This window comes from Lithohypha guttulata (assembly GCF_036872675.1).
Source record: "Lithohypha guttulata strain CCFEE 5908 chromosome Unknown scaffold_2, whole genome shotgun sequence".
NCBI classification, from domain to species: domain Eukaryota; kingdom Fungi; phylum Ascomycota; class Eurotiomycetes; order Chaetothyriales; family Trichomeriaceae; genus Lithohypha; species Lithohypha guttulata.
The window spans coordinates 4330697-4349752 of NW_027042751.1; the positions used below are offsets into that span (position 1 = coordinate 4330697).

The window sequence follows — 19056 nt, forward strand, 5'->3', positions numbered from 1 at the left end:
TTATTGTCTCTCTTCGTGATCATGTTGTCCTGAGGGTTTAAGATCAATCATACACAAACTGAATGCTGTTTTCAATGGATTTCCTAAGACAATGGCTAACGATGCTGCCTCTTTGCAGCTCCCGATCATGGTGCGGCAACCCAAGATGGTTTGGCCCGGCCTGGACAAGGAGGGTTTGCATCTCAAGTCCATAGCAGGAGATGGTATGTTCAACTCAACCAACAGTACAAGACCTTTCTCTGACGTGCAACAGGCAACTGCCTCTTTGCCTCTCTCTCAGATCAACTATATGGTAGCCCAAGCCGTCATGGTGAAATTCGGGCTACCATTGTCGATCACATGCGCACCTTCCGCCCTCTCTACGAGGGCTTCCTCCACGCCGACGATGTGGTACAGAAACGTGCAACACGTGCCACAACCGAGTCCATTCGAAAGCATATGGAAGATGACGCGTTCGAGGGCTATCTTACTGCCATGTCACGACTCGGCACGTATGGAGGTCAGCCTGAGTTGCTGGCCTTTGTCCGTGCATACGACCAGGATGTGATAGTACATCTACCACCCTCAATGGGTTGGGACACATCAATACTGTCCTACACAAACGAAGATCGAGCACCCGAAGTCGAACCACCACCATCCCTACACATCTGCTATGGTGGTGATGAAGAAAAGCATGCCCATTACGACTCGTCACAAAAGTCTGAAGCCGACTCTCAACGTCGCTCACTAGCCTCAAGACCTAAACCCTACAACCGACAGAACGTTCCCGCGGTCCAGCAGAACCACGACCTCTCCTCACGAGCTTTAAGGAATATGAAGTCGGATCCACACAAAGATATGATGCACGAGCTAGTCACAAGAGGCACCAAAGACCTGAGAAGTGGCCTTGACCTATTAAACGACCAAAGAGCACGTAGCCCGTCAGCAACTTCCTCTCACTACAGCACCAGCTCGAAACGATCATTCGAGGACGATGGCGAACTACCTCGTTCCACCAAGCGGACCGATCGTAAAAAGCGGACTCTTCGAAGTCGAGCGGCCGCCAGACAGCTCAGTGGATCTCCTAATTTGCATGTCTCTGTACATGTTAGCCAGCCAACATCTTCAGGTCCACCAACTCCGGCCAGCAGCCAGGACACAGACTCGTCAGATCAAGCAGAACGAGTTCGATCAGGCCTAGACAACAGTGCTGCCTCTTCTCCAAAAGAGATCGAAGTTATTAATCTAATCGACGACGATGACGATTCAGATCACCAAGTAGCTCCAGCACGAACTCAGCCATTCACTCCCACTCCCACTCCCCGAAGGCAGGCCAGTGTGTCGTCAAGATCAGACCTCGCTTCAAAAATCCCAAGCATAATAAAAGAAGCACCACGCTCAACACTACAGGCATAGCATTACACGGCGTTCAGGATACAGGCAGGCGAACTCTTTTGAAAACAATAATGACATATTGGATGGATTTATGCATAGCGACAGTGCAACCATGAAGCATGATACCCATTGTTTGTACCGGAGGGTGGGTCTTAGGTATAGAACAGATTACATATGAAGAAGTTTACGGTGCTCAGTGTAGGAGTGATGGTGATCGAGCTATATGCTCAATTGAATAGCTACAAATTTAGAGGAAATATGTAATTCAACCACATCCGTTCACGCCATTCGCCATGCACAGTCACGCCTACTCATTGTTTATGGCAATCGCAGTTGCGTAGGGAAGCCCATTGTCCATCTGACGTACTGCCCAAATAGCTGTGGTGGACCTATTTGGCCAGGGGAAGCTTCCCCTTGGCAGATGCAATCTCATGCTCGAAACTTGGCTTGCGAGACGTGGTGGAAATGTAACCCGTCTGCCTACACCAGTTTCTCAAATAGTCGTACGATTAATTGTAGATCTAACCACGTCGCCTTCTTCGATATTGCGCGGATGACCTCATCCTAAACGACAATACCTCCAGTATCTGAGAGCAAAAACACGCGCATCCTCGAGCACCAGCATCTACGTCCTTCGGCGCAGCTACGGTTCACTCAGCTTCGCTTGAACAACCGATTGTGACAAAGCAGCCTGCACAGCCATAATGGACTTCTCAAATATCTTGTACGAACTCCCAACCGGCTCTCGCACTACGCCGACCGTTTCGTCGATCGCGAGTGCAGAATGGACCCAGTCGCATTAAACAAGAAGTTATGGCTGACATAGGATTACAGTCGATTGGTCAACCTCGGTGTAGGTGCTGTTATGATACTTGGTGGTATGTGCTAGCATTACGGACTACGAGACAAGGACGCGACGTACTGATTCGCGCGCAGGCATAAGTCAATTCTTCAATTCCGAGAACCTATTGTAAGGACATCCCAAGACCTTCGAGCCGCGAAAGCACAGAAGAGCTAACTATGGGAACAGTCGGGACATTATAATTGGCGTCTACGTGATACTATTCGGTCTGGGTATGTGATCAGAGAAATGACTCGAAGAATATCATAATAACGGGACGACAGTTGTCGCCGGGCTGGAGCTACTGCCCCAAGTCCCTCCTTATATCCCGAAATACGCCAGGTGAGTGCGGTCGATACCTGTATTGAGCTGCTGGAAGACTAACACGATGTCCAGCTTCCTATTCTCCTTCCTCGGTCGTGGCGTCTGTAAGTTATACTCCTGCGATTCCTGCAGTACGGAACAGGACCAGAAGACGATCTAACATATTGACAGTCTACGTGTTCGTCGGTTCTATCATTCTCGCAGGTCACTGGCCTCGCATTGTCGCAGGTACAATAGTCGGATTTATCGGTCTCGGATACTGCGCACTCGAGTTTGCGCCTCAGATTGAGCCACCTTCCAACATGAGAGACGCTGATGCTGGTTGGGGCGCTGAGCAGGTTTAGTGATTGTAAAGAAACAGCTCCGGACTCTGGAATAATAGGGCTCAATCTGCACTACGGGTTGAACAAGGTGCTGATGTGCAAAGAACTCATGGCCAACAGATGGTCTGTTATAATGTCTGCGTTACTGAGCGATCTGGGGACGGCGTTGAGAGATATCACAGCACCGTTGGACGATTTGCAACCTGGGATTCACGTGTTGCAAAATAGGGGAGATATCGATATAAGCTTATTGAACGACAAGAATGGCAGTTACTGACAACTCTACTTTACATGGGTACTAGCACGTGTCGATGCGAAAGCGAGCCGGTTTTGGCAGTCATATGCTACAGTACTGTCATGGACGTTATCTATGTGTTCTTTATGCAACCAATGCAGCGTTTAAACGTGGAGGCTATTTAATTCGTTCTATATCTTGTGTACGACGATCTTCTGGTCAAATGACAGTCCAAAGATCGTGTTGGATGGTAGTGTCAGTACTGTCATGGACAAGCAACGTAAAGTAATAACGACTGAGCACTTACTCTTTAACTGGGGGCGAGAAGTGAAACATATGCACGTCTATAGTATTTCTCGCAGGACTGCAAACTCAATCCTGCCGCTGCGGCAAATCCGGGGTACACTTTGGGGTTAGATTATTGGAAGTGAACAGTTTCTCTTTTATACCTCCGCTGAAGATACCAAGATATCGATATCGCTTTATTATTTCCAAAAGTACAGAAGCAACACTTTTTGATCCCACGTGCCAATACTCCTGCCTCGACATGAAGTGAACGAGCTACCTTTTACGCGAGTACGCTAAAGAGTCGCTCCAGGCACGTGTTTATCCTAGCCAGGCACGACTATCGGCCTCGGAGGAGCCTATGGCCAATAAAACTCGGGGTATTGTAAGCACAGTCCCAATGCAACGATGTCACCGCTCAATCCGGGTCGAAACTGTCAATAATGTTGCCCAGGCTATGCCTTCCTCCTTCCTGTATCTACTCTAACTTGTACTTTCACCAGATTTACCTACCAACGCTTCTGTAAACTCTACTCTCATATCTGACCGTTTCGAGAGGCTGTGTTCCCGGACGTATTGAGGACAGGCATTTGAGAACCATCCACCAGGCTGCAGTCACACGCGCGGTGACCTTTACTCGGGAATAGCCTGTGAGAGATTCGAGGACATACACTTAGTTACAACAGACCTCTGGCGTTTTGGCGACAATTGCCAAAAAATGCACAACAGATAGCCCGCGCGTTTCCTCCAAAACCTAGAAATGTTAGCCGTACAGAGGTCAATGGCTTCCAACCCATTCCCACACAACATACCTGAGAATGGCCCCAACCTGTTAAGGCAACCTTCTGCCGAGGATATCGACGCTGCACATCAACTGGTGTCCTCTGCTCGGGGCGAACGCACGAGCATATATCCTTACCAGAGTATTCCTCAATCTCATACGCCTGTTCCTCCGTCGAGATCTCCAGCACCGATCGATTCTGTACACAGTGCAGAGGCTTTGGAACCACTCGATGCAGAAGACCAGCAGCAACTTGGTCAGGCCTGTAGGTCAGTATCCCAAGTCGCCTATGACGCTAGGCGAAGTCGATGTTTCACCCAAAATACTGACATATCTGTAGCAATTGCGGTACCACGAGAACACCGTTATGGCGGAGGTCCCCTCAAGGCAGTGTGATTTGCAACGCCTGTGGCTTGTATCAGAAGACTCGCAACGCTCCACGGCCAACAAATTTCAAGCGAACCGCCGGAACACCGAGGCAGAAGAGCCCACGACTCAAGAACGTCGAGATCGCACCTAGTCCAACTTCTCAGACAATGGTCCAGCAACGAATGCCTTACAGGGCCCCAGAGCATATTCCAGGGTCGTGTCCAGGAGGTGGTCAGTGTAATGGTGCGGGAGGAGCTGAAGGATGTGGTGGTTGTCCTGCTTTCAACAATCGCATTTCTCGTACAGTACCAAACAGTGACGCAGCACCACGGCAAGGGAGAACTATAGCAGGCTCTGATGAACCAGTCGAGGCCCCAACGAGTGAGTATGGCAGTCCGATCTCCACAAGCGGCGCGGAAGGAGAGACAAACCTTCCAGCGACTGACGGTACTTCGACAATGATTGTTGCTTGCAGAAACTGCGGCACAACTGTCACACCACTGTGGCGAAGAGACGAACAAGGCCATCCAATCTGCAATGCCTGCGGCCTTTACCACAAGCTTCATGGATCACATCGGCCTGTGCAGATGAAGAAGTCAACCATTAAGAGACGGAAGAGGGTGGTACCAGCATCTGCAGAGGGCGACGTACCACCTTCAAATGCAAGCCATACATCAGTCTCGCCTGACCCACATACAGAAGACATGGACATCACTTCAGAACCTTCTTCAGCCCCGAAACGCATCCGTCTCCCACCGATCGTCGATTTCACCGGTTTCCAACCAGATGGCTCTAGTCGTACGACGACGGATCCTAGTGCTTACAAAGACGCAGGCACGGGCATAAGAATTTCACCCATGCCTCCAAACCAAGGATATACTCGCCACTCACCACGACCTATGCATGTATCTCAAGCTCAGCCTGATTCACTTTCTCGACAGCTTGCCTCATCCTCGGTAACGACGCAGGACGGAGAAGAGATACGCACCGAGCGACGTACGACTTTGATGAGGGAGGCGGAACTCATGCGCGCAGCATTAAGAGCCAAGGAAAGAGAGATTGACGAGCTCGAACGCTGAACGATTCAGCTACCCGGTCGAGGTCTTTGAGTTCTCGGACATACATTTTACGATGCGATGAAAGTCTTTTCTAGCAAGGCGCTGGAGGCACACTGGTTGACTCTTTTGTGCTCGGTCACGAAGAGCATGTCGATTTTGCATCTATAGTAAGGATGAAGATAGTGGTGAACCTGACACTCGAGTCTGTCATCTGAACGATTACGTCGTTTCACACTCCCCATGCTTGGCACTATCTTTTGACGAATAAAGCCCGTGCGCGTTCGTGTAGATTCGATCCACTACCGTTCTTACGTTCTGATCTCCTGGGGCTGGGAAGCACAAAGGAGCAGTATGTTCATGTAGATTGACAAGCGAGGCTATGTGTTGTGCATGACCGACGGGGATCACGATTGGCGTGCTCAATAGCCGGCGACTTTTTATTCGGGACAAAACGAGCAACCATAAAGTGAACAGTGCTATTCACATGTCAATTGCTACGGTATCTTCCAGACCTATTCGACGATATAGTCTGATACTATGTCAAAAGCAAAACGACATACAAGCGCAGCAGTCTGACATCCCACATATCTTCAGCTTCGAAAGTACTGTGTTTATTCGAAATCGACAAGCTGCTGCCCCAGGCATGTATGGAACATCCCTACGATTTCTCCAAAGACCAATCAGCCGAGCACGCCTCCCTATCAGTACTATCGCCGTCTAATTCCGGCCTGTCCATGTATCACGGTGTCTTACGTTTCATCACATCGCTATTTCTATTGCAGGATTAAACAGATTTGCTTTCCAAGGAAGAACTGTCATTGCTCGTCTCTGCACGTGCTCATACAGAAAGTTAACAATTTAGGATACAAAGAGAATCGATCCAAGACAAAGACTTCTCGTGTTGTCCTACCACCCCTCCACAGCCTTGGTACTGGCAAACCCACTACGTGTACCTCCTGCTTCGCATCTGGACTTCACGTCATCGTTGATTTCAGCTACGACTATCCTGCTTCATTGGAGTCAGGGCAGAACGTCAACAATATGTCCGACCTCCCACCGAACGTCCACGTCTCCAGACATCCGTGTCTCAGAGCGAAATTATCTCAGTTAAGGTCCAAAAGCACCACGTCCCGCGAGACTCAAAGGCTGGTCCACGACATATCTCTGATACTGGGCACGGAGGCGCTAGCCAATATTGAGCTCGTAGAGGAGGGAACTGTACGTCAATTCAGTCACTTATCTTTTCTTACGCTATGAGTACATGTAATACATGAATATTTCAACTAACCTCAACCTCAACCCAGGACGAAACCCCCCTCGGCTTCCCCTACACACCCACCACAATCCCTACTCAAACACTAACACTCGTCCCCATCCTCCGCTCCGGCCTCTCCATGGTCGACGCCATCCAATCCCTCCTCCCTACCCCCATCAGCGTCCACCACCTCGGTCTCTACCGCGAGAAATCCACCCTCCAGCCCGTCGAGTACTACAACAATCTCCCACAATCACAATCGCAATCCGACCCGCCTCTAGTACGAACGGCAATCTTGGTAGATCCCGTGATCGCGACGGGCGGAACGGCAATTGCGGCGATCCAGACGTTGAGGGAGTGGGGGGTGCAGAGGGTGATTGTGGTGATTGTTATGGGAGCTGTGGAGGGCGTGAGGAGGGCGGCGGAGGAGTGGAGTGATGCTACGGAGTTTTGGGTGGGCGCGGTGGATGGGGAGTTGACGGAGAAGGGGATGATTAAGCCGGGTTTGGGCGATATTGGGGATAGGTTGTTTGGGACGATCGGGAAGTGAGGTGGGGAGTAGTAGAAGCTTGGGAAGGTGATGGTATTAAGTTCGCCTGAGTGCCGGGTGCACTTGTGCACTAGTATGTGACGCTGATGAAATCAGGCTTTTGTGTTGTGCAGTGATTTTGCTCAGAGATCTGTCTTTTCAAATTCCGATACGGAAGCTGCTGGACTCAGCACTTCTCTCATTGATGGTGCCAAGGCAGAGCTCTATCTTGCCTTGAAGTAATCTTCTTCAGGTATGATTTCGGTAGGCCACTTGACCGTTTCTCTCCACGACGATGTATCGACATCCAGCCGGAAAGGTGTTGGAAGAGCTGGAGTTTGCCGAGGAGTGCTAAGAGGAGTCCCGTACGAAACGCTGCGCACACTCCTTGATGTAGGTGTTGGGGGTGGCATGTTCTCGCTGAGTGAATTGTCTGTGTTTTGTCTGCTTAGGGTCTGCATGCTCGATTTCCGCCTCAATGAACCGAATTTCAGCCTGTCCATCACGCTGCTTTTCCTCGACACAGGCCTGGGTCGAACGGGTGGTGATTGTTGCTGACTTAGTGGTGAAGTGGGCTCATTGATCGTACTGCCTTGCTCAACGCGAATAACTTCTCGTACAAGTTTCTCGAATAAATCGTCGATCTCCACTTGGTGATCCTTCGCACTAATTTCGAATAATTTCTGACATTGTAGCTCAACTGCTAACTGCCGTCCTTCTTCCAGAGATACCTTCCTTTCGCTCTCGAGATCGGCTTTGCTACCAACAATGAAAATGGGGAAATTCGCAAGACTTGTCCGTGCCTTCGCTTGCTTTACCTGAGCGTGTAGTTGTCGCAGGTGCTGGAAGGATTTTCTGTTGTCAATCGCATATAGAAGAATGAATGCCTCTCCAGTCTGGCAGAGAAGATTCTCACCTGCTGGCTCCGCAGGTATGAGGTCCAGACAATACGTTCGTCCTTCTATTGTGGTAAGCTTCTTGTCTACGGTTTCGAAAGATGGATCATAGTCCCCAGTGAAGGTTGAATGGATGTACTGTGTAATGCGTCAGATATGCAGCAAGCCAATCAAGCTTGATGCCATGTATGAAGACTTGCTTCGTGCACGATACTTGTGGGGCAAAACTCACTTTCTTCACCAATGCTGACTTGCCTGTTCTTTCTGCACCTAATATTACTGCTCGGATGTTCTTTTGTGCTGCAGCCATCTTTGTCCTATATTCTAGCTCCTGCAATCTGCATAGCCTGGGTCAACGACGTGATGCCGGTGTATTGTGATTTTACAAGCTGCCACGTTCCGTTTCCGTGGACAACGCGAGTCATGTGGATAGAATGGATGGTCGAAATGTCTCAAGTGTGAACTTTTAGTCAACGCGAACCACTCACAAACGTGTATTGAGCACTGATGCGTGTCACGATCTGCCAGTTCGACTTCGTGTCGGAGTTTGTAATGGCTAGTCGATTTTTTGTGTACAGTAGTGACGATTGGGAATGCGCTGTGGAGTTTTCAGAACCAAAGCTCTACGAGAATATATATATTGTAGGATTCTATTTAATCCTAAATAGAACCTCAACATTTTTAATGTGATCATCACAAAACCAGTGTGCACGATGCCACAGACAACGATCACACTTTGTCCATGCTGCTGCGATAAAGGTAGTCTGATCCGTGGTAGACCTGGAAGTACATCCGCAGATTCAGACTGTCGACATCACTCGTGTTTGTTCAGATGGTTAATCAAGTGCATTTTCTTCAACTCCGACTGAGTAAGAGGGCAGCGAAAATCCCGGCACGAAGCTCTGAGCAGATCCAGCGGACGACCGCTGTCATCAATGCTGTGCTTACCAGGGGCTTAGCAGGAACGATGGCGAAAGACATGCGCATCACTGCTGACGGACGAGCTTAGGCAAGTGCTACGACGCCCTCGAGTTCTGTGAGGTGAGACCAGGGCTTCAGCGGCATTTCAGCAAGGAGTAGAATCATTATGATCAGTATCTTTAGGTCTTTACATTACTAATAATCACTATTCGATGCCATGACAGACGTCTAGCGGTCTACAGGATATTGTTGATATACGATATGAGTAACAAGAAAATACACCCCCACCTTCGCTTAAGCACAATGAAAATAGGACCTGGGAGAAAGTGCATGCTTTTACACTTGAATGCTAGTGTGGCAACTGTATGTTGCTGGACAAATGAAAATGATATGGTGGGTTTGGCTCGTGACTTCGTGATGTATGGATTTCTGCATATTCAACAGATGTACAGTATTCAGGGAATGTTGGGATTATGAGCTTTGTGCGTAACAGGACTCGAACGATTCGCTACCGAAGGCGTACAATGCAATCATGCAGACGATACAGACACAGAGCCAGTAGCCGGTATCATAGCATCAATCGACTCTAATTGTGGTGGCGCAGGTGGACCAGGCAAGCCAACCCGATTTTCGAGCAAGCTTGCAATGCGGTTCGGTACCATCGTAAAAGGGATGCTGAATGCTGATGCCGAAGATGTTCGCGAGCCCTGGCTAGCTCTTCTAGCAGGAGCCCCAATGTCTTTCTGGTAGGCCGGCGGGCCTGTGCTTTCCGGTGATCGAGTTCGAGGAGTTGGTATCGGAAAAGCAGAAAGTGAAACTTCACCAGGCGATGGCGGTGGTTTGTGGCTAGCATCGACCCTAGCTAGATGCGGGTTTGCTAGAATCTTTTGTGTTGTCTTCGAGGTGGCGACTAGAAACGATGGCGGATCGCCTTCAGTGGCCGCCCGAATGGGTGGGCCTGGTCTCGTGTCTCGGGCTCTTGTCATAACTTCTGAGCCTGTCTTTGCATTTAGCCCTGGCCTTGAAGTTGCCGCTGTTATCATGGCAATAACAGCGGCCGATGGTGATGATTGATCGGATGATATTCCTGGTGCGGTAGTATGGAGTGGAAGTATTCCTTCATCCAGAGTCACAGGCTGTCTGAATGTGTCAGGCAGAAGTGCACCATCCTCTAAACTCGCCTGCAGACTCTGTTGTAGCCGCAGAAGAGCTGCATTTGCCTCTGCATGCTTCTTCTGGAAAGCTTCTTCATCGAACGTGGGCTTGTTTCGTGTTCTTCGTGTCGTACTAGAATCCTGCTTGGAACTCTTTTTCTTGCTTTGTCGTTCACTCTTTTTCTGCGATTTAACAACGGTGACCACAGTGCTTGGCGGCATTTCACTAAAAGCCACTTTGCTCGCAGATTTCGAAACACTCCGTCCTTTGCGTTCGCTGGAAGACTTGCGAGACCCCGTCCGGTCTTGTGAGGGTGTCCTGACTTCGTTGTTTGGAACTTTTCTTTCATTCAATGCTACAACTCTTTTGTTTACAGGTTTCTCGAGTGGCAACACTGCAAAGTCTCGTGCTTTAACCCCCACGATTGGCTCCTGGTCGAGCGGACCAGCAGGAATAATGCTCTTTGCCGCAATCCGAATAGCTTCGACTTCCTCAGCTTTTTCTCGTCGTTTCCCAGCCTTCTTGGACGACGATCTACTTTCTTTTGAAGACTTTCCACTTCCCGAATCTATTCTTGCTGGTACGGGTCTGGCAGGACCTGGCTGTTGTGAAGATTCCACTTCTTCCGGTCGGATGTCGGCGAAAATCTGCACAAGTGGCGAGATGTTTGCGGACAATCTGTGTTTTATAAATTGTTCTCCAAGCTGCGGTGTTCCATCCGCCTTGTCTTTCTTCAATGGTTGTGGGCACGATTTCGCATCAGCATCACCACGTGTGATTAAGATATCCTTGCTTGATCGTGGTGATATAGACGACATGGTATTTATTGTTGAGAATGTGATGGCTTCCGGTGGCGTAGTCGACGTGAGGGTTTGAATTGCTGAAAAGGATAGCGCATTCGAAGGTACTAGTGTGGGAGTCTCCCTTGCATTGACATTGGACAAAGTCGAGTTGGCGGCGAGGAACTTCGCGTTCTGGGAAAGTTGCTGTGAACGACGGGCAAGCTGATCCAAGTCCAGCACGGGCTCGCGTGCTTTAAATTGTTGAGAACTCGGTATTATGGTAGCTTCAGGCCTGTCTTCAGGAGTAGAAGCATGATCGATTACAGTGGGTATTACTCTCTGGAAAGGATTGGCACGCGCATCTTCAATAGTAGGCGTCTGCCTATACGACGATATTGAAACGTCTTCGTCATTGTCATCTCCAGTAAGATCCATAATGGTTCGATTACCAACTGTAACCTTCTTGTATACGGTGGATTTGCTTACACGAGCTGGACCGCGCAATCCACCAGAGCGTTGTGGAGAATCAAGCGTGGGATTGCCATTGAGATGTCGAGACACTGGTGTATTTGCGAAGCCGCCATGAGTATGAGGAACTGTCCCAGATAGCGTAGCTGAGCCTAAATGCTCAGGGCCAGCCACGCTGGGAGTAAAGCTGTTTTGCCTGGACCTGGTCGAATCGTTTCGAAATAGTGCATCGGGAGCATCAGGTACTGACCTTGTGGTGTATGAAATTCCCGAATCTCGTAACGGGCCTTTGTGGCGAGGAGATTCCGGTAATGGTGCGTCGAAGTTCAAACCATCCTGGATCTGGATTTGCTGACGCGCCTGTAACCATTTGCTTTTAGCCCGCTCTAGCTCTTTCTCCGCTTCTTTGACCAGTTCAACGCCGCGATCAATGTGGGTAACATCCTCAGTTGATCCCTCCTGCAAGATCACGGGCAGTGGATCGGACGGCTCTCTCACACGAAAGCTGGGCTGACGCGAATAATGAGCAGTCATGTCCATGACATGCCGATTGCTGACATCTGCATCTGCCGACCGATGATTGTATGGTTCTGCTTGCGCAAAAGCTGAACGTTGAGTATTTACCATAACACGTTCGTAGTCCACCGGGCGCCGCAGGGATGAGGCGCGTTGAGCAGCGATCTGATGAGCATTACGGTTGGCGACCTCTTCCTGATATTTCGAGCCTGAATCGTACCGCAAACGCTGCCTGTCAATGGGCGACTTCTTAGTGTCGTTCTGCTTGCTATCATCCTCGTCGAACGTCTTCGTTGGTTTTCGAGGAGGGGCAGATGTCGACGAAAGCTCGGATTTGGGGTTCTTCTCAGGAGCAAGTCGTGCGTTGAACGACGATGTACGCTGTTCGGGCTCTTGATTACTGACAGATTCAGCAGCTCGATCGAGTGCTTTTTGCAAGCTTTCTCCTGTATCTGGACGAGTGACATTGGCAGGCAGACGTGAAATTCCTATCAGCATAGGCTGCATACGTCCACTTGATGTATATGGCTTCTGTTCGCTTGGATGTCTGGACAGCCTGGTTTTATCCTGACTCTCCCGCCTACTCGTTGCGCCATAGTGGTAATTTGGGACAGCCACTGAGGCTTTGGGTGAGATGGGCTCCCATGTATTCGTACTTGGATCGTTCTCCGATCCACTGACTCTCGTTGCAGGGTAGTCCAATATCTCCTTGTCTTTCTTGCGAGAGCGCAACCTTCTAAACGTGTCCATGCTCTCGTTCAACCATCAAGAGCCGTCGGCGGCGGAGCTTGCATTAGATGGACCTCATCATATCGTCTTAACTTCTGCTAGTTGTCCCACCAGAATTCGATGATGATACTGGTAAGTTTGGAGCCAGGAACCTCAGGTCGTAAAATTTGTTTTCTGTAAGCATGTACGAAAGAGCATTACAGAAATCCTCCGTACTACACTCTCTAAGACGTGCAACGAAAACAAAGCAAAAGGGCCGCCCCAGAAGAAGCTACGCAGGCGATGGAGTGCACACTGTTGAACTGCGGTCTACTGAGCATGTCCGTCGCAGATCGGACTTCAGTCAGTAGTCAAGAGCGGAGATGTAAGGATTCTTGGGACATTCAGCAAGTGTCTGCCACGACGCGGGTAAGGCCATAGAATAGTCCGGATGGAGTGAGCGAATGCTTTGACTTTAGACTTGACAAACGATCTTCGACCAGTGGCGATCGCGCACAAAGCCATTGTGACAGCGTCTTGTTTGTGCGAGGTCAGATTTCGCAACGTGACTGGTGTTGGAGACATCAACATGGCCAACCACTCGATCCCTTACCAGGGTGCGCGAACCACCAGTAAGATAGCGGAGTGAGACCCATGTCCACGGTCGACTGCGGACTCGTGAACACAGCACAGAAGCAGGCCCAAGGCCAAGCGGAGGTTCTCTTGAGCAGCTAAAATACAGGACGTTAGTATCTTAGTCAACCCCACACGGTGATCCCTTTCAATCGCACAGGCGTACGCCAGTGTTTCAGCAGAGGTTTAGAACCACTCTTCGTGCTAATCAGCAGCAAGCCTGCGACGAGGGAAATTGGATTGGCTTTAACTTGGAAACGCGGTGTCTTAGTGTACCCCCTTACGATTGCCATCAACTTTGGTGCGCGAGTAGGATAATTAATACAAAGATCGGAGACTAAACCAGGCTTCGGTACGCCGCGATGGCAGTCGATGTGGGCTCGATGGAGAAGCACTCGCAGGGGTGTCGAAGCTGTCCGCTCGCCAGGAGATGCGGCGCGAAAATCTGTGGCAGGCGAACGATTAGCGAGCTTGTCACCCCAAAGCTGCTCCTTCGTATACAAGTAGACAGAAATCAGTATTGGCCCAAAATGACACAATTGCTTCGTACAGTACGATTGTCATCGATGTATGAGAAACAAAGCTCATATTTCACTGTCGCGATAGCACAATCCTCGCTGTAGAAATGCAGAGTAAGTTAGAAATGAAAATGTAAGTTACGCATTAATTGCATTGTACCTGCAGTGCCACGAATGCTAGCTTCAGCCCAAAACTTGTGCATTGGTCAACCGAGAAGTTAAAGGCTTCACGTGGTATACGCAAATCCATCGCTTTCATCAGCTACTGCAATCAGTTGTGTATAGAGTGGATAGAATGGACCCTCAATGCCTCGACAAAATGCGTTCGGTCGTTTCCCTGTCTTGAATTGAGTCTGGCATGAGCTACCTCACAGTAAGTGAACCAGGAATTATTCCACTGCCCCCACGCATATTGGGCTTGTCGCGCGTTTATTGAACCAAGGTTTTCGTGGTCATTACAACATCGATCTGTGGAGGTGCAAATCCTGACTCCAGCATTCGAAATTCTTGGCCGATTTGCGTCCTTGGCTTGTAGGTCAGAGATGAGCAAGATAAGCTACACGTACGGTACTTCTGGCAGCTTTCAAGTTGCTGCTGCGACCTTCAGGCGAGCTACGAGAAAGCGATGGTTAGCCGACAAGAAACTGACCTAGACAGACAGAGTTGCTACGAACGCCTTGCTCTATCTCAGACAACAGCTACATGGCAGAGTCATGCTCCGGATTCAGGAAGATTGGCGCTCCGTTGCTTTGTCGCATCGAAGGCCCAAACTTCTGCAGTGCTGCAATCACCGGCAAAGCACCAAAGGCCACAATAATTCCCTGAGTCGCGAAGCACCAGGTCCAACCAACAGACGCTTGCCATGGAGCGATAAAAAACTGTAGTGGTCAGAAGAATTCCAAAAATTGGTCCGCTTAGACTTACCGGGTTGATGAATGCTGATAGGTTCAGAAAGACGGCATAGTATGTTACCATCGCCATGCTTTGCAGAGGGTAGGCATCCACAATGTAGGACACCACGACCGTGTTTCCCATTTGAATGCCAGCCGCGAAGAGAAAGAACGCAACCTGGCCCACCATCCAGTGGTATGCACGATCAATACTGACACCCCACACAATGAGACCAACCGCTGTCAGAATGCCACCAGGATATGCTAACCAAAGTCGTTGCTCTGGCAGACGTTGGCCACCGTTCTGTTTCGCTAATCGAGCGACGAGGTTGTCAGAGAGCCGGCCACCAAGGCAAATTTCAGCAAACAAGGTGCCAAGGAGAAGGCCAATGAAAAGTAGCCCCTGGATTAAAGGTGTGTAGTCAAGGTATGCTGCTGGTAGCATCGTGATCACAGACAAGACCCCTAGCAGTCATTAGCTTTGTTCATCGACTCAATCGAGGGCACTTACACCAATACCACAGGAAGCAGTATGAGAGAACCGCGACGACCACTGCTAAGAACTTGAAAGTCAACGCAAACCGAATGACACTGTCCCAAGGCTTCGGATGTCTCATTCCTGGTACAGGTCGAACAACGTTCACAAACGGCAGCTTCTTCGTACGAGGCAGCTCAGACACGGAGGCATCGGTCCCTTGTGTTCTCGTCTTCTCCATACCGCGCCCACTAAGTCCATTGTGGCCGCTGACAGGCGCATCAATCAGCATTCGATGCCGTGGGTACAGTGTTTCTGGCATGAATGCAAGTTCCAAAATCAGCAACACACCAAACAATATGGCAGTGAACCATTGAATCCAGGCCGCACTGACGACGTTCAGGAAACCACCGAGGATCGGACCGACGAGCAGACCACTATCAATGGCAAGCACCCAGATGCCGACCTTCTGGCCTCTCTCATGCTCAAAGAACATGTCGCTGATACAGGCCAAGCCGACTGTCGCTCCAGGACTCACACCTAAGCCTTGGAAGAATCTTGCTGCCATGTAGCCTCCATAGTTCGGAGCTGCGGCGGCGCCAATTGTCGCAGCCAATGCCATGACGGTGCCAATGATGAAGACAATCCTTCGACCATATATGTCGGCGAACGAGGACCAGATCAGCGGTCCGACAGCTAGACCAAGAGCTGGAATAGCGACGGTCCAATTGACTTGTGAGTAGGAGATTGCATATTGCTCCTGTAAGTCAGGAAACGATGGTACAGTTGTTGTGGTTATATACTATGCAATGTTTAGCAGAAAATTGCTGGCTCGCTCGACATCTACTCACTGTGAACAAGAAATACTTGAGACAAACAATGGCCAGAATCGAGTTTTTGTGAACACTCGACCAATTCAGAGGGTCGAGAGGGTCTGCTGTCGGTTGTGGAAAAACAGGCAATCCATGTGACAGAATTGTAGTCTGTGCTACTGCCTGACCCTGCTCCTCGTCCAGGCGCTTATCATCCAACTTCTTCTCGTCCATGCTATCGGTAAATTTGATGTCAGGCTTCGCAGAGTCGTATAAACAGCGTTCGACAACAACGGGAGCGTGAGGCTCGAAGTTCAAGGATTCCGAAGAAGTATATGAGGCAGTATGAGAATGCTGCGTGGGAATGTCAAGCCGAGAGCTACGTAAAACGGTATCTCAAGGCTTGCAAGAAGCTTATCAAACGAGGCAATTTGGCATGATCGGTTTTTGCTTGTCTGAAGATCGGACTAGCGACGATACCCCGTCACACAGTGTTACCACGAGCACTATAGGGCTGAGACACACCCCTACCACCATTCGAGACACCGAGTTCCATCCACATCGCCAACGAAATCTGGAAGGAGGCGCATGATTTCCTGAGAGCTGGCACTCGATGTTACACAAAGTGCTGAAGCCTGTGGTACCGAATCGAGAAGTCGACGCGATAGCAGCAAATTGCCCGGCATAAAAGCGAATCAGCATCTTGCTCAAGTAGCTAATTGAAAGACGTCAAATCTACAAATGCCGTGCTACACGAATCTCGTCGCAAGATAGTCGGGATAACAGGGATGCTAGAGCAGCTAAAAGAAGCCTCAAAGATAAGGGCAGTGTCCACCTCTAATTGGTCAGTTCGAGAAGGGCACAGCATAGACTCCACATCTGCTGGGTTCTCGGTTTACGTGTTTTGATTACTGGACTTCTCAATAGAAGACGGACATCTGCTCTTTCAGCATCTCGACAATGTCGCATCTGACTGTCATACAATCCTTGGACTCGCACCAGTATCTGGTGGATACGGCCAATGTGCGCCTGTTATCCGCTGGCGGGTCGAAGTATGCATTCGAATACTCGTTTCGCACACAGTCAACATGTGTGAAGATCTGGTTGTCAACCTGCTGAAATCTTTGGTTTCTTGACCTCTGCCCTGTGAGTGACCAGTTTTGTGCCAGAGGTCAGGTTGCACAATCACCATGGCGAGGCGGTACAGTGACTCGAATCCTGAGGAAGATCGCTCCAAGAGGCATGCGTCGCCTGAACCAAGGCTTACAAGCAGTGAAGCGGCTGACGAGTATTCACCTCTGATTCGAAAGAAGTCAGCTAGTGACCAGGCACCGAATGGCACGGAGGATATCGATGTCGGTGACATTCTGCCTGAGGATGAGACCTCCACGCGGATGCTGATCTTGCATGAGTTCTGGGTCTTGTTTCGTGGAAGCATCCCTGTGATCATGGCATATACTTTGCAGAACTCATTGCAGACAGTATCGATCCTCATTGTTGGTCGAGCGTCGCCACAAGACCTATCAACGGCCGCCTTCTCTTACATGTTTGCTATGTGCTCAGGGTGGTTGATTGGTATGGGTGGTAGTACCGCCCTCGATACTTTGGCATCGTCGACATTTACTGGCTCCAAGAACAAGCACGATTTGGGTATTCTTCTACAGCGATCTTTTCTTGTCCTTGGCTTGTTCTACGTTCCTGTCGCTGTGTTATGGACTGTTTCGGAACACCTGTTCCGACTGCTCGGTCAACCTGAACAGCTCTGCAAGGACAGTGCTAAATTCCTGACTTGTTTGATCCCTGGTGGGCTTGGGTACATCGCCTTCGAAACCATGAAGAAATATCTGCAGGCACAAGAGATTATGAGACCTGGTACCTACGTGCTCTTGATTACTTCGCCTATCAGTGCAGCTCTCAACTATCTCTTTGTCTATACCCTTGGTTGGGGAGTTTTCGCTGCTCCATTCGCGACCGGTATAGGCTACTGGCTTTCGTTCTTGGGTCTTGTTTTGTATGCCAGATTCGTTGCTGGCGGCGAGTGCTGGGGCGGTTTCAGCAGGCGAGCTTTACAGAATCTGGGTACTTTTGCAAAGCTAGCAGCCTTGGGCGTCGTTCACGTGGGCACGGAGTGGTGGGCCTTCGAGATTGTTGCACTAGCTGCTGGACGCCTTGGTGAAGTCGATCTTGCGTCGCAAAGTGTGATCATGACTGCCGACCAGGTTTTAAACACTATTCCCTTTGGCATTGGGGTGGCAGCAAGCGCTAGAGTGGGGAATATGCTTGGTCTTCGCAACGGTAAGGGTGCCGCGCGATCTGCTAATACTGCGGCTTGGCTGAGTATGCTCATGGGGGGTGTTGTCCTCGCCATCCTGTTGGCCACAAAGAATGTGTTCGCTAAAATCTTCAATGATGACGAGGCTGTGGTCAAGCTTACTGCTGAAGTTTTGCCATACGTCGCGCTGTTCCAGGTTGCGGATGGCTTGAATGGTTCTTGTGGTGGGTCATTACGTGGTATGGGGAGGCAGCATATAGGTGAGTGAAACAGAAGCTCTAATTGAGTCGACGGTCGTACAATTGCTTACTAACACATACAAGGTGCTGTCGTCAATATTGTATGCTATTACTGCATTGCTCTGCCGTTAGGTATTTGGTTAGCCTTCCACGGCTGGCGACTCGCAGGCCTCTGGCTTGGTCAGTGTATCGCTCTCTACCTAGTGGGCTTCTTAGAATGGGCAATTGTTGCATTCAGCAATTGGGATCACCAGATCAAAAGGGCATTTGACAGGATGGATAACGATGAGCTCGTAGAGACTGGGAACGCTTCGTCCACAACGTAGCAGCGTGCCATCTACAGGAGGGTGTCCAAAGAGACAGCCAGCCTCTCATACTGTGGAAACTTAGATACCTG

General features: G+C 49.8%; 8 protein-coding genes across 8 annotated transcripts; 5 read left to right on the forward strand and 3 right to left on the reverse strand.

Annotated features, from left to right (window-relative positions):
* Positions 1-91: 91 nt before the first annotated feature.
* LTR64_003698 (uncharacterized protein) lies at positions 92-1395 on the forward strand (the record flags this gene model as incomplete). The annotated part of the gene is made up of 2 exons (XM_064898050.1): positions 92-203; positions 254-1395. The coding sequence occupies 2 exons, from the start codon at positions 92-94 to the stop codon at positions 1393-1395; spliced, it is 1254 nt and encodes a 417-aa protein (XP_064757000.1).
* An 844-nt stretch (positions 1396-2239) lies between these two features.
* LTR64_003699 (uncharacterized protein) lies at positions 2240-2883 on the forward strand (the record flags this gene model as incomplete). The annotated part of the gene is made up of 6 exons (XM_064898051.1): positions 2240-2252; positions 2311-2344; positions 2405-2448; positions 2500-2557; positions 2612-2643; positions 2711-2883. The coding sequence occupies 6 exons, from the start codon at positions 2240-2242 to the stop codon at positions 2881-2883; spliced, it is 354 nt and encodes a 117-aa protein (XP_064757001.1).
* Positions 2884-4163: 1280 nt separating this feature from the next.
* On the forward strand, positions 4164-5611 carry SFU1 (GATA type transcriptional activator of nitrogen-regulated proteins; the record flags this gene model as incomplete). The annotated part of the gene is made up of 2 exons (XM_064898052.1): positions 4164-4432; positions 4504-5611. The coding sequence occupies 2 exons, from the start codon at positions 4164-4166 to the stop codon at positions 5609-5611; spliced, it is 1377 nt and encodes a 458-aa protein (XP_064757002.1).
* A 1020-nt stretch (positions 5612-6631) lies between these two features.
* LTR64_003701 (uncharacterized protein) lies at positions 6632-7395 on the forward strand (the record flags this gene model as incomplete). The annotated part of the gene is made up of 2 exons (XM_064898053.1): positions 6632-6808; positions 6895-7395. The coding sequence occupies 2 exons, from the start codon at positions 6632-6634 to the stop codon at positions 7393-7395; spliced, it is 678 nt and encodes a 225-aa protein (XP_064757003.1).
* A 203-nt stretch (positions 7396-7598) lies between these two features.
* Positions 7599-8580, reverse strand: ras1_2 (RAS1 protein; the record flags this gene model as incomplete). The annotated part of the gene is made up of 2 exons (XM_064898054.1): positions 7599-8408; positions 8503-8580. 2 exons carry the CDS (start codon positions 8578-8580, stop codon positions 7599-7601), a joined length of 888 nt encoding a protein of 295 aa, XP_064757004.1.
* Positions 8581-9721: 1141 nt separating this feature from the next.
* LTR64_003703 (uncharacterized protein) lies at positions 9722-12862 on the reverse strand (the record flags this gene model as incomplete). Its single annotated transcript, XM_064898055.1, has 2 exons — positions 9722-12564; positions 12622-12862. The coding sequence occupies 2 exons, from the start codon at positions 12860-12862 to the stop codon at positions 9722-9724; spliced, it is 3084 nt and encodes a 1027-aa protein (XP_064757005.1).
* Positions 12863-14669: 1807 nt separating this feature from the next.
* On the reverse strand, positions 14670-16382 carry LTR64_003704 (uncharacterized protein; the record flags this gene model as incomplete). The annotated part of the gene is made up of 4 exons (XM_064898056.1): positions 14670-14849; positions 14896-15326; positions 15373-16138; positions 16188-16382. The coding sequence occupies 4 exons, from the start codon at positions 16380-16382 to the stop codon at positions 14670-14672; spliced, it is 1572 nt and encodes a 523-aa protein (XP_064757006.1).
* A 956-nt stretch (positions 16383-17338) lies between these two features.
* ERC1 (ethionine resistance protein) lies at positions 17339-18985 on the forward strand (the record flags this gene model as incomplete). Its single annotated transcript, XM_064898057.1, has 2 exons — positions 17339-18680; positions 18804-18985. The coding sequence occupies 2 exons, from the start codon at positions 17339-17341 to the stop codon at positions 18983-18985; spliced, it is 1524 nt and encodes a 507-aa protein (XP_064757007.1).
* Between the last annotated feature and the right edge of the window lie 71 nt (positions 18986-19056).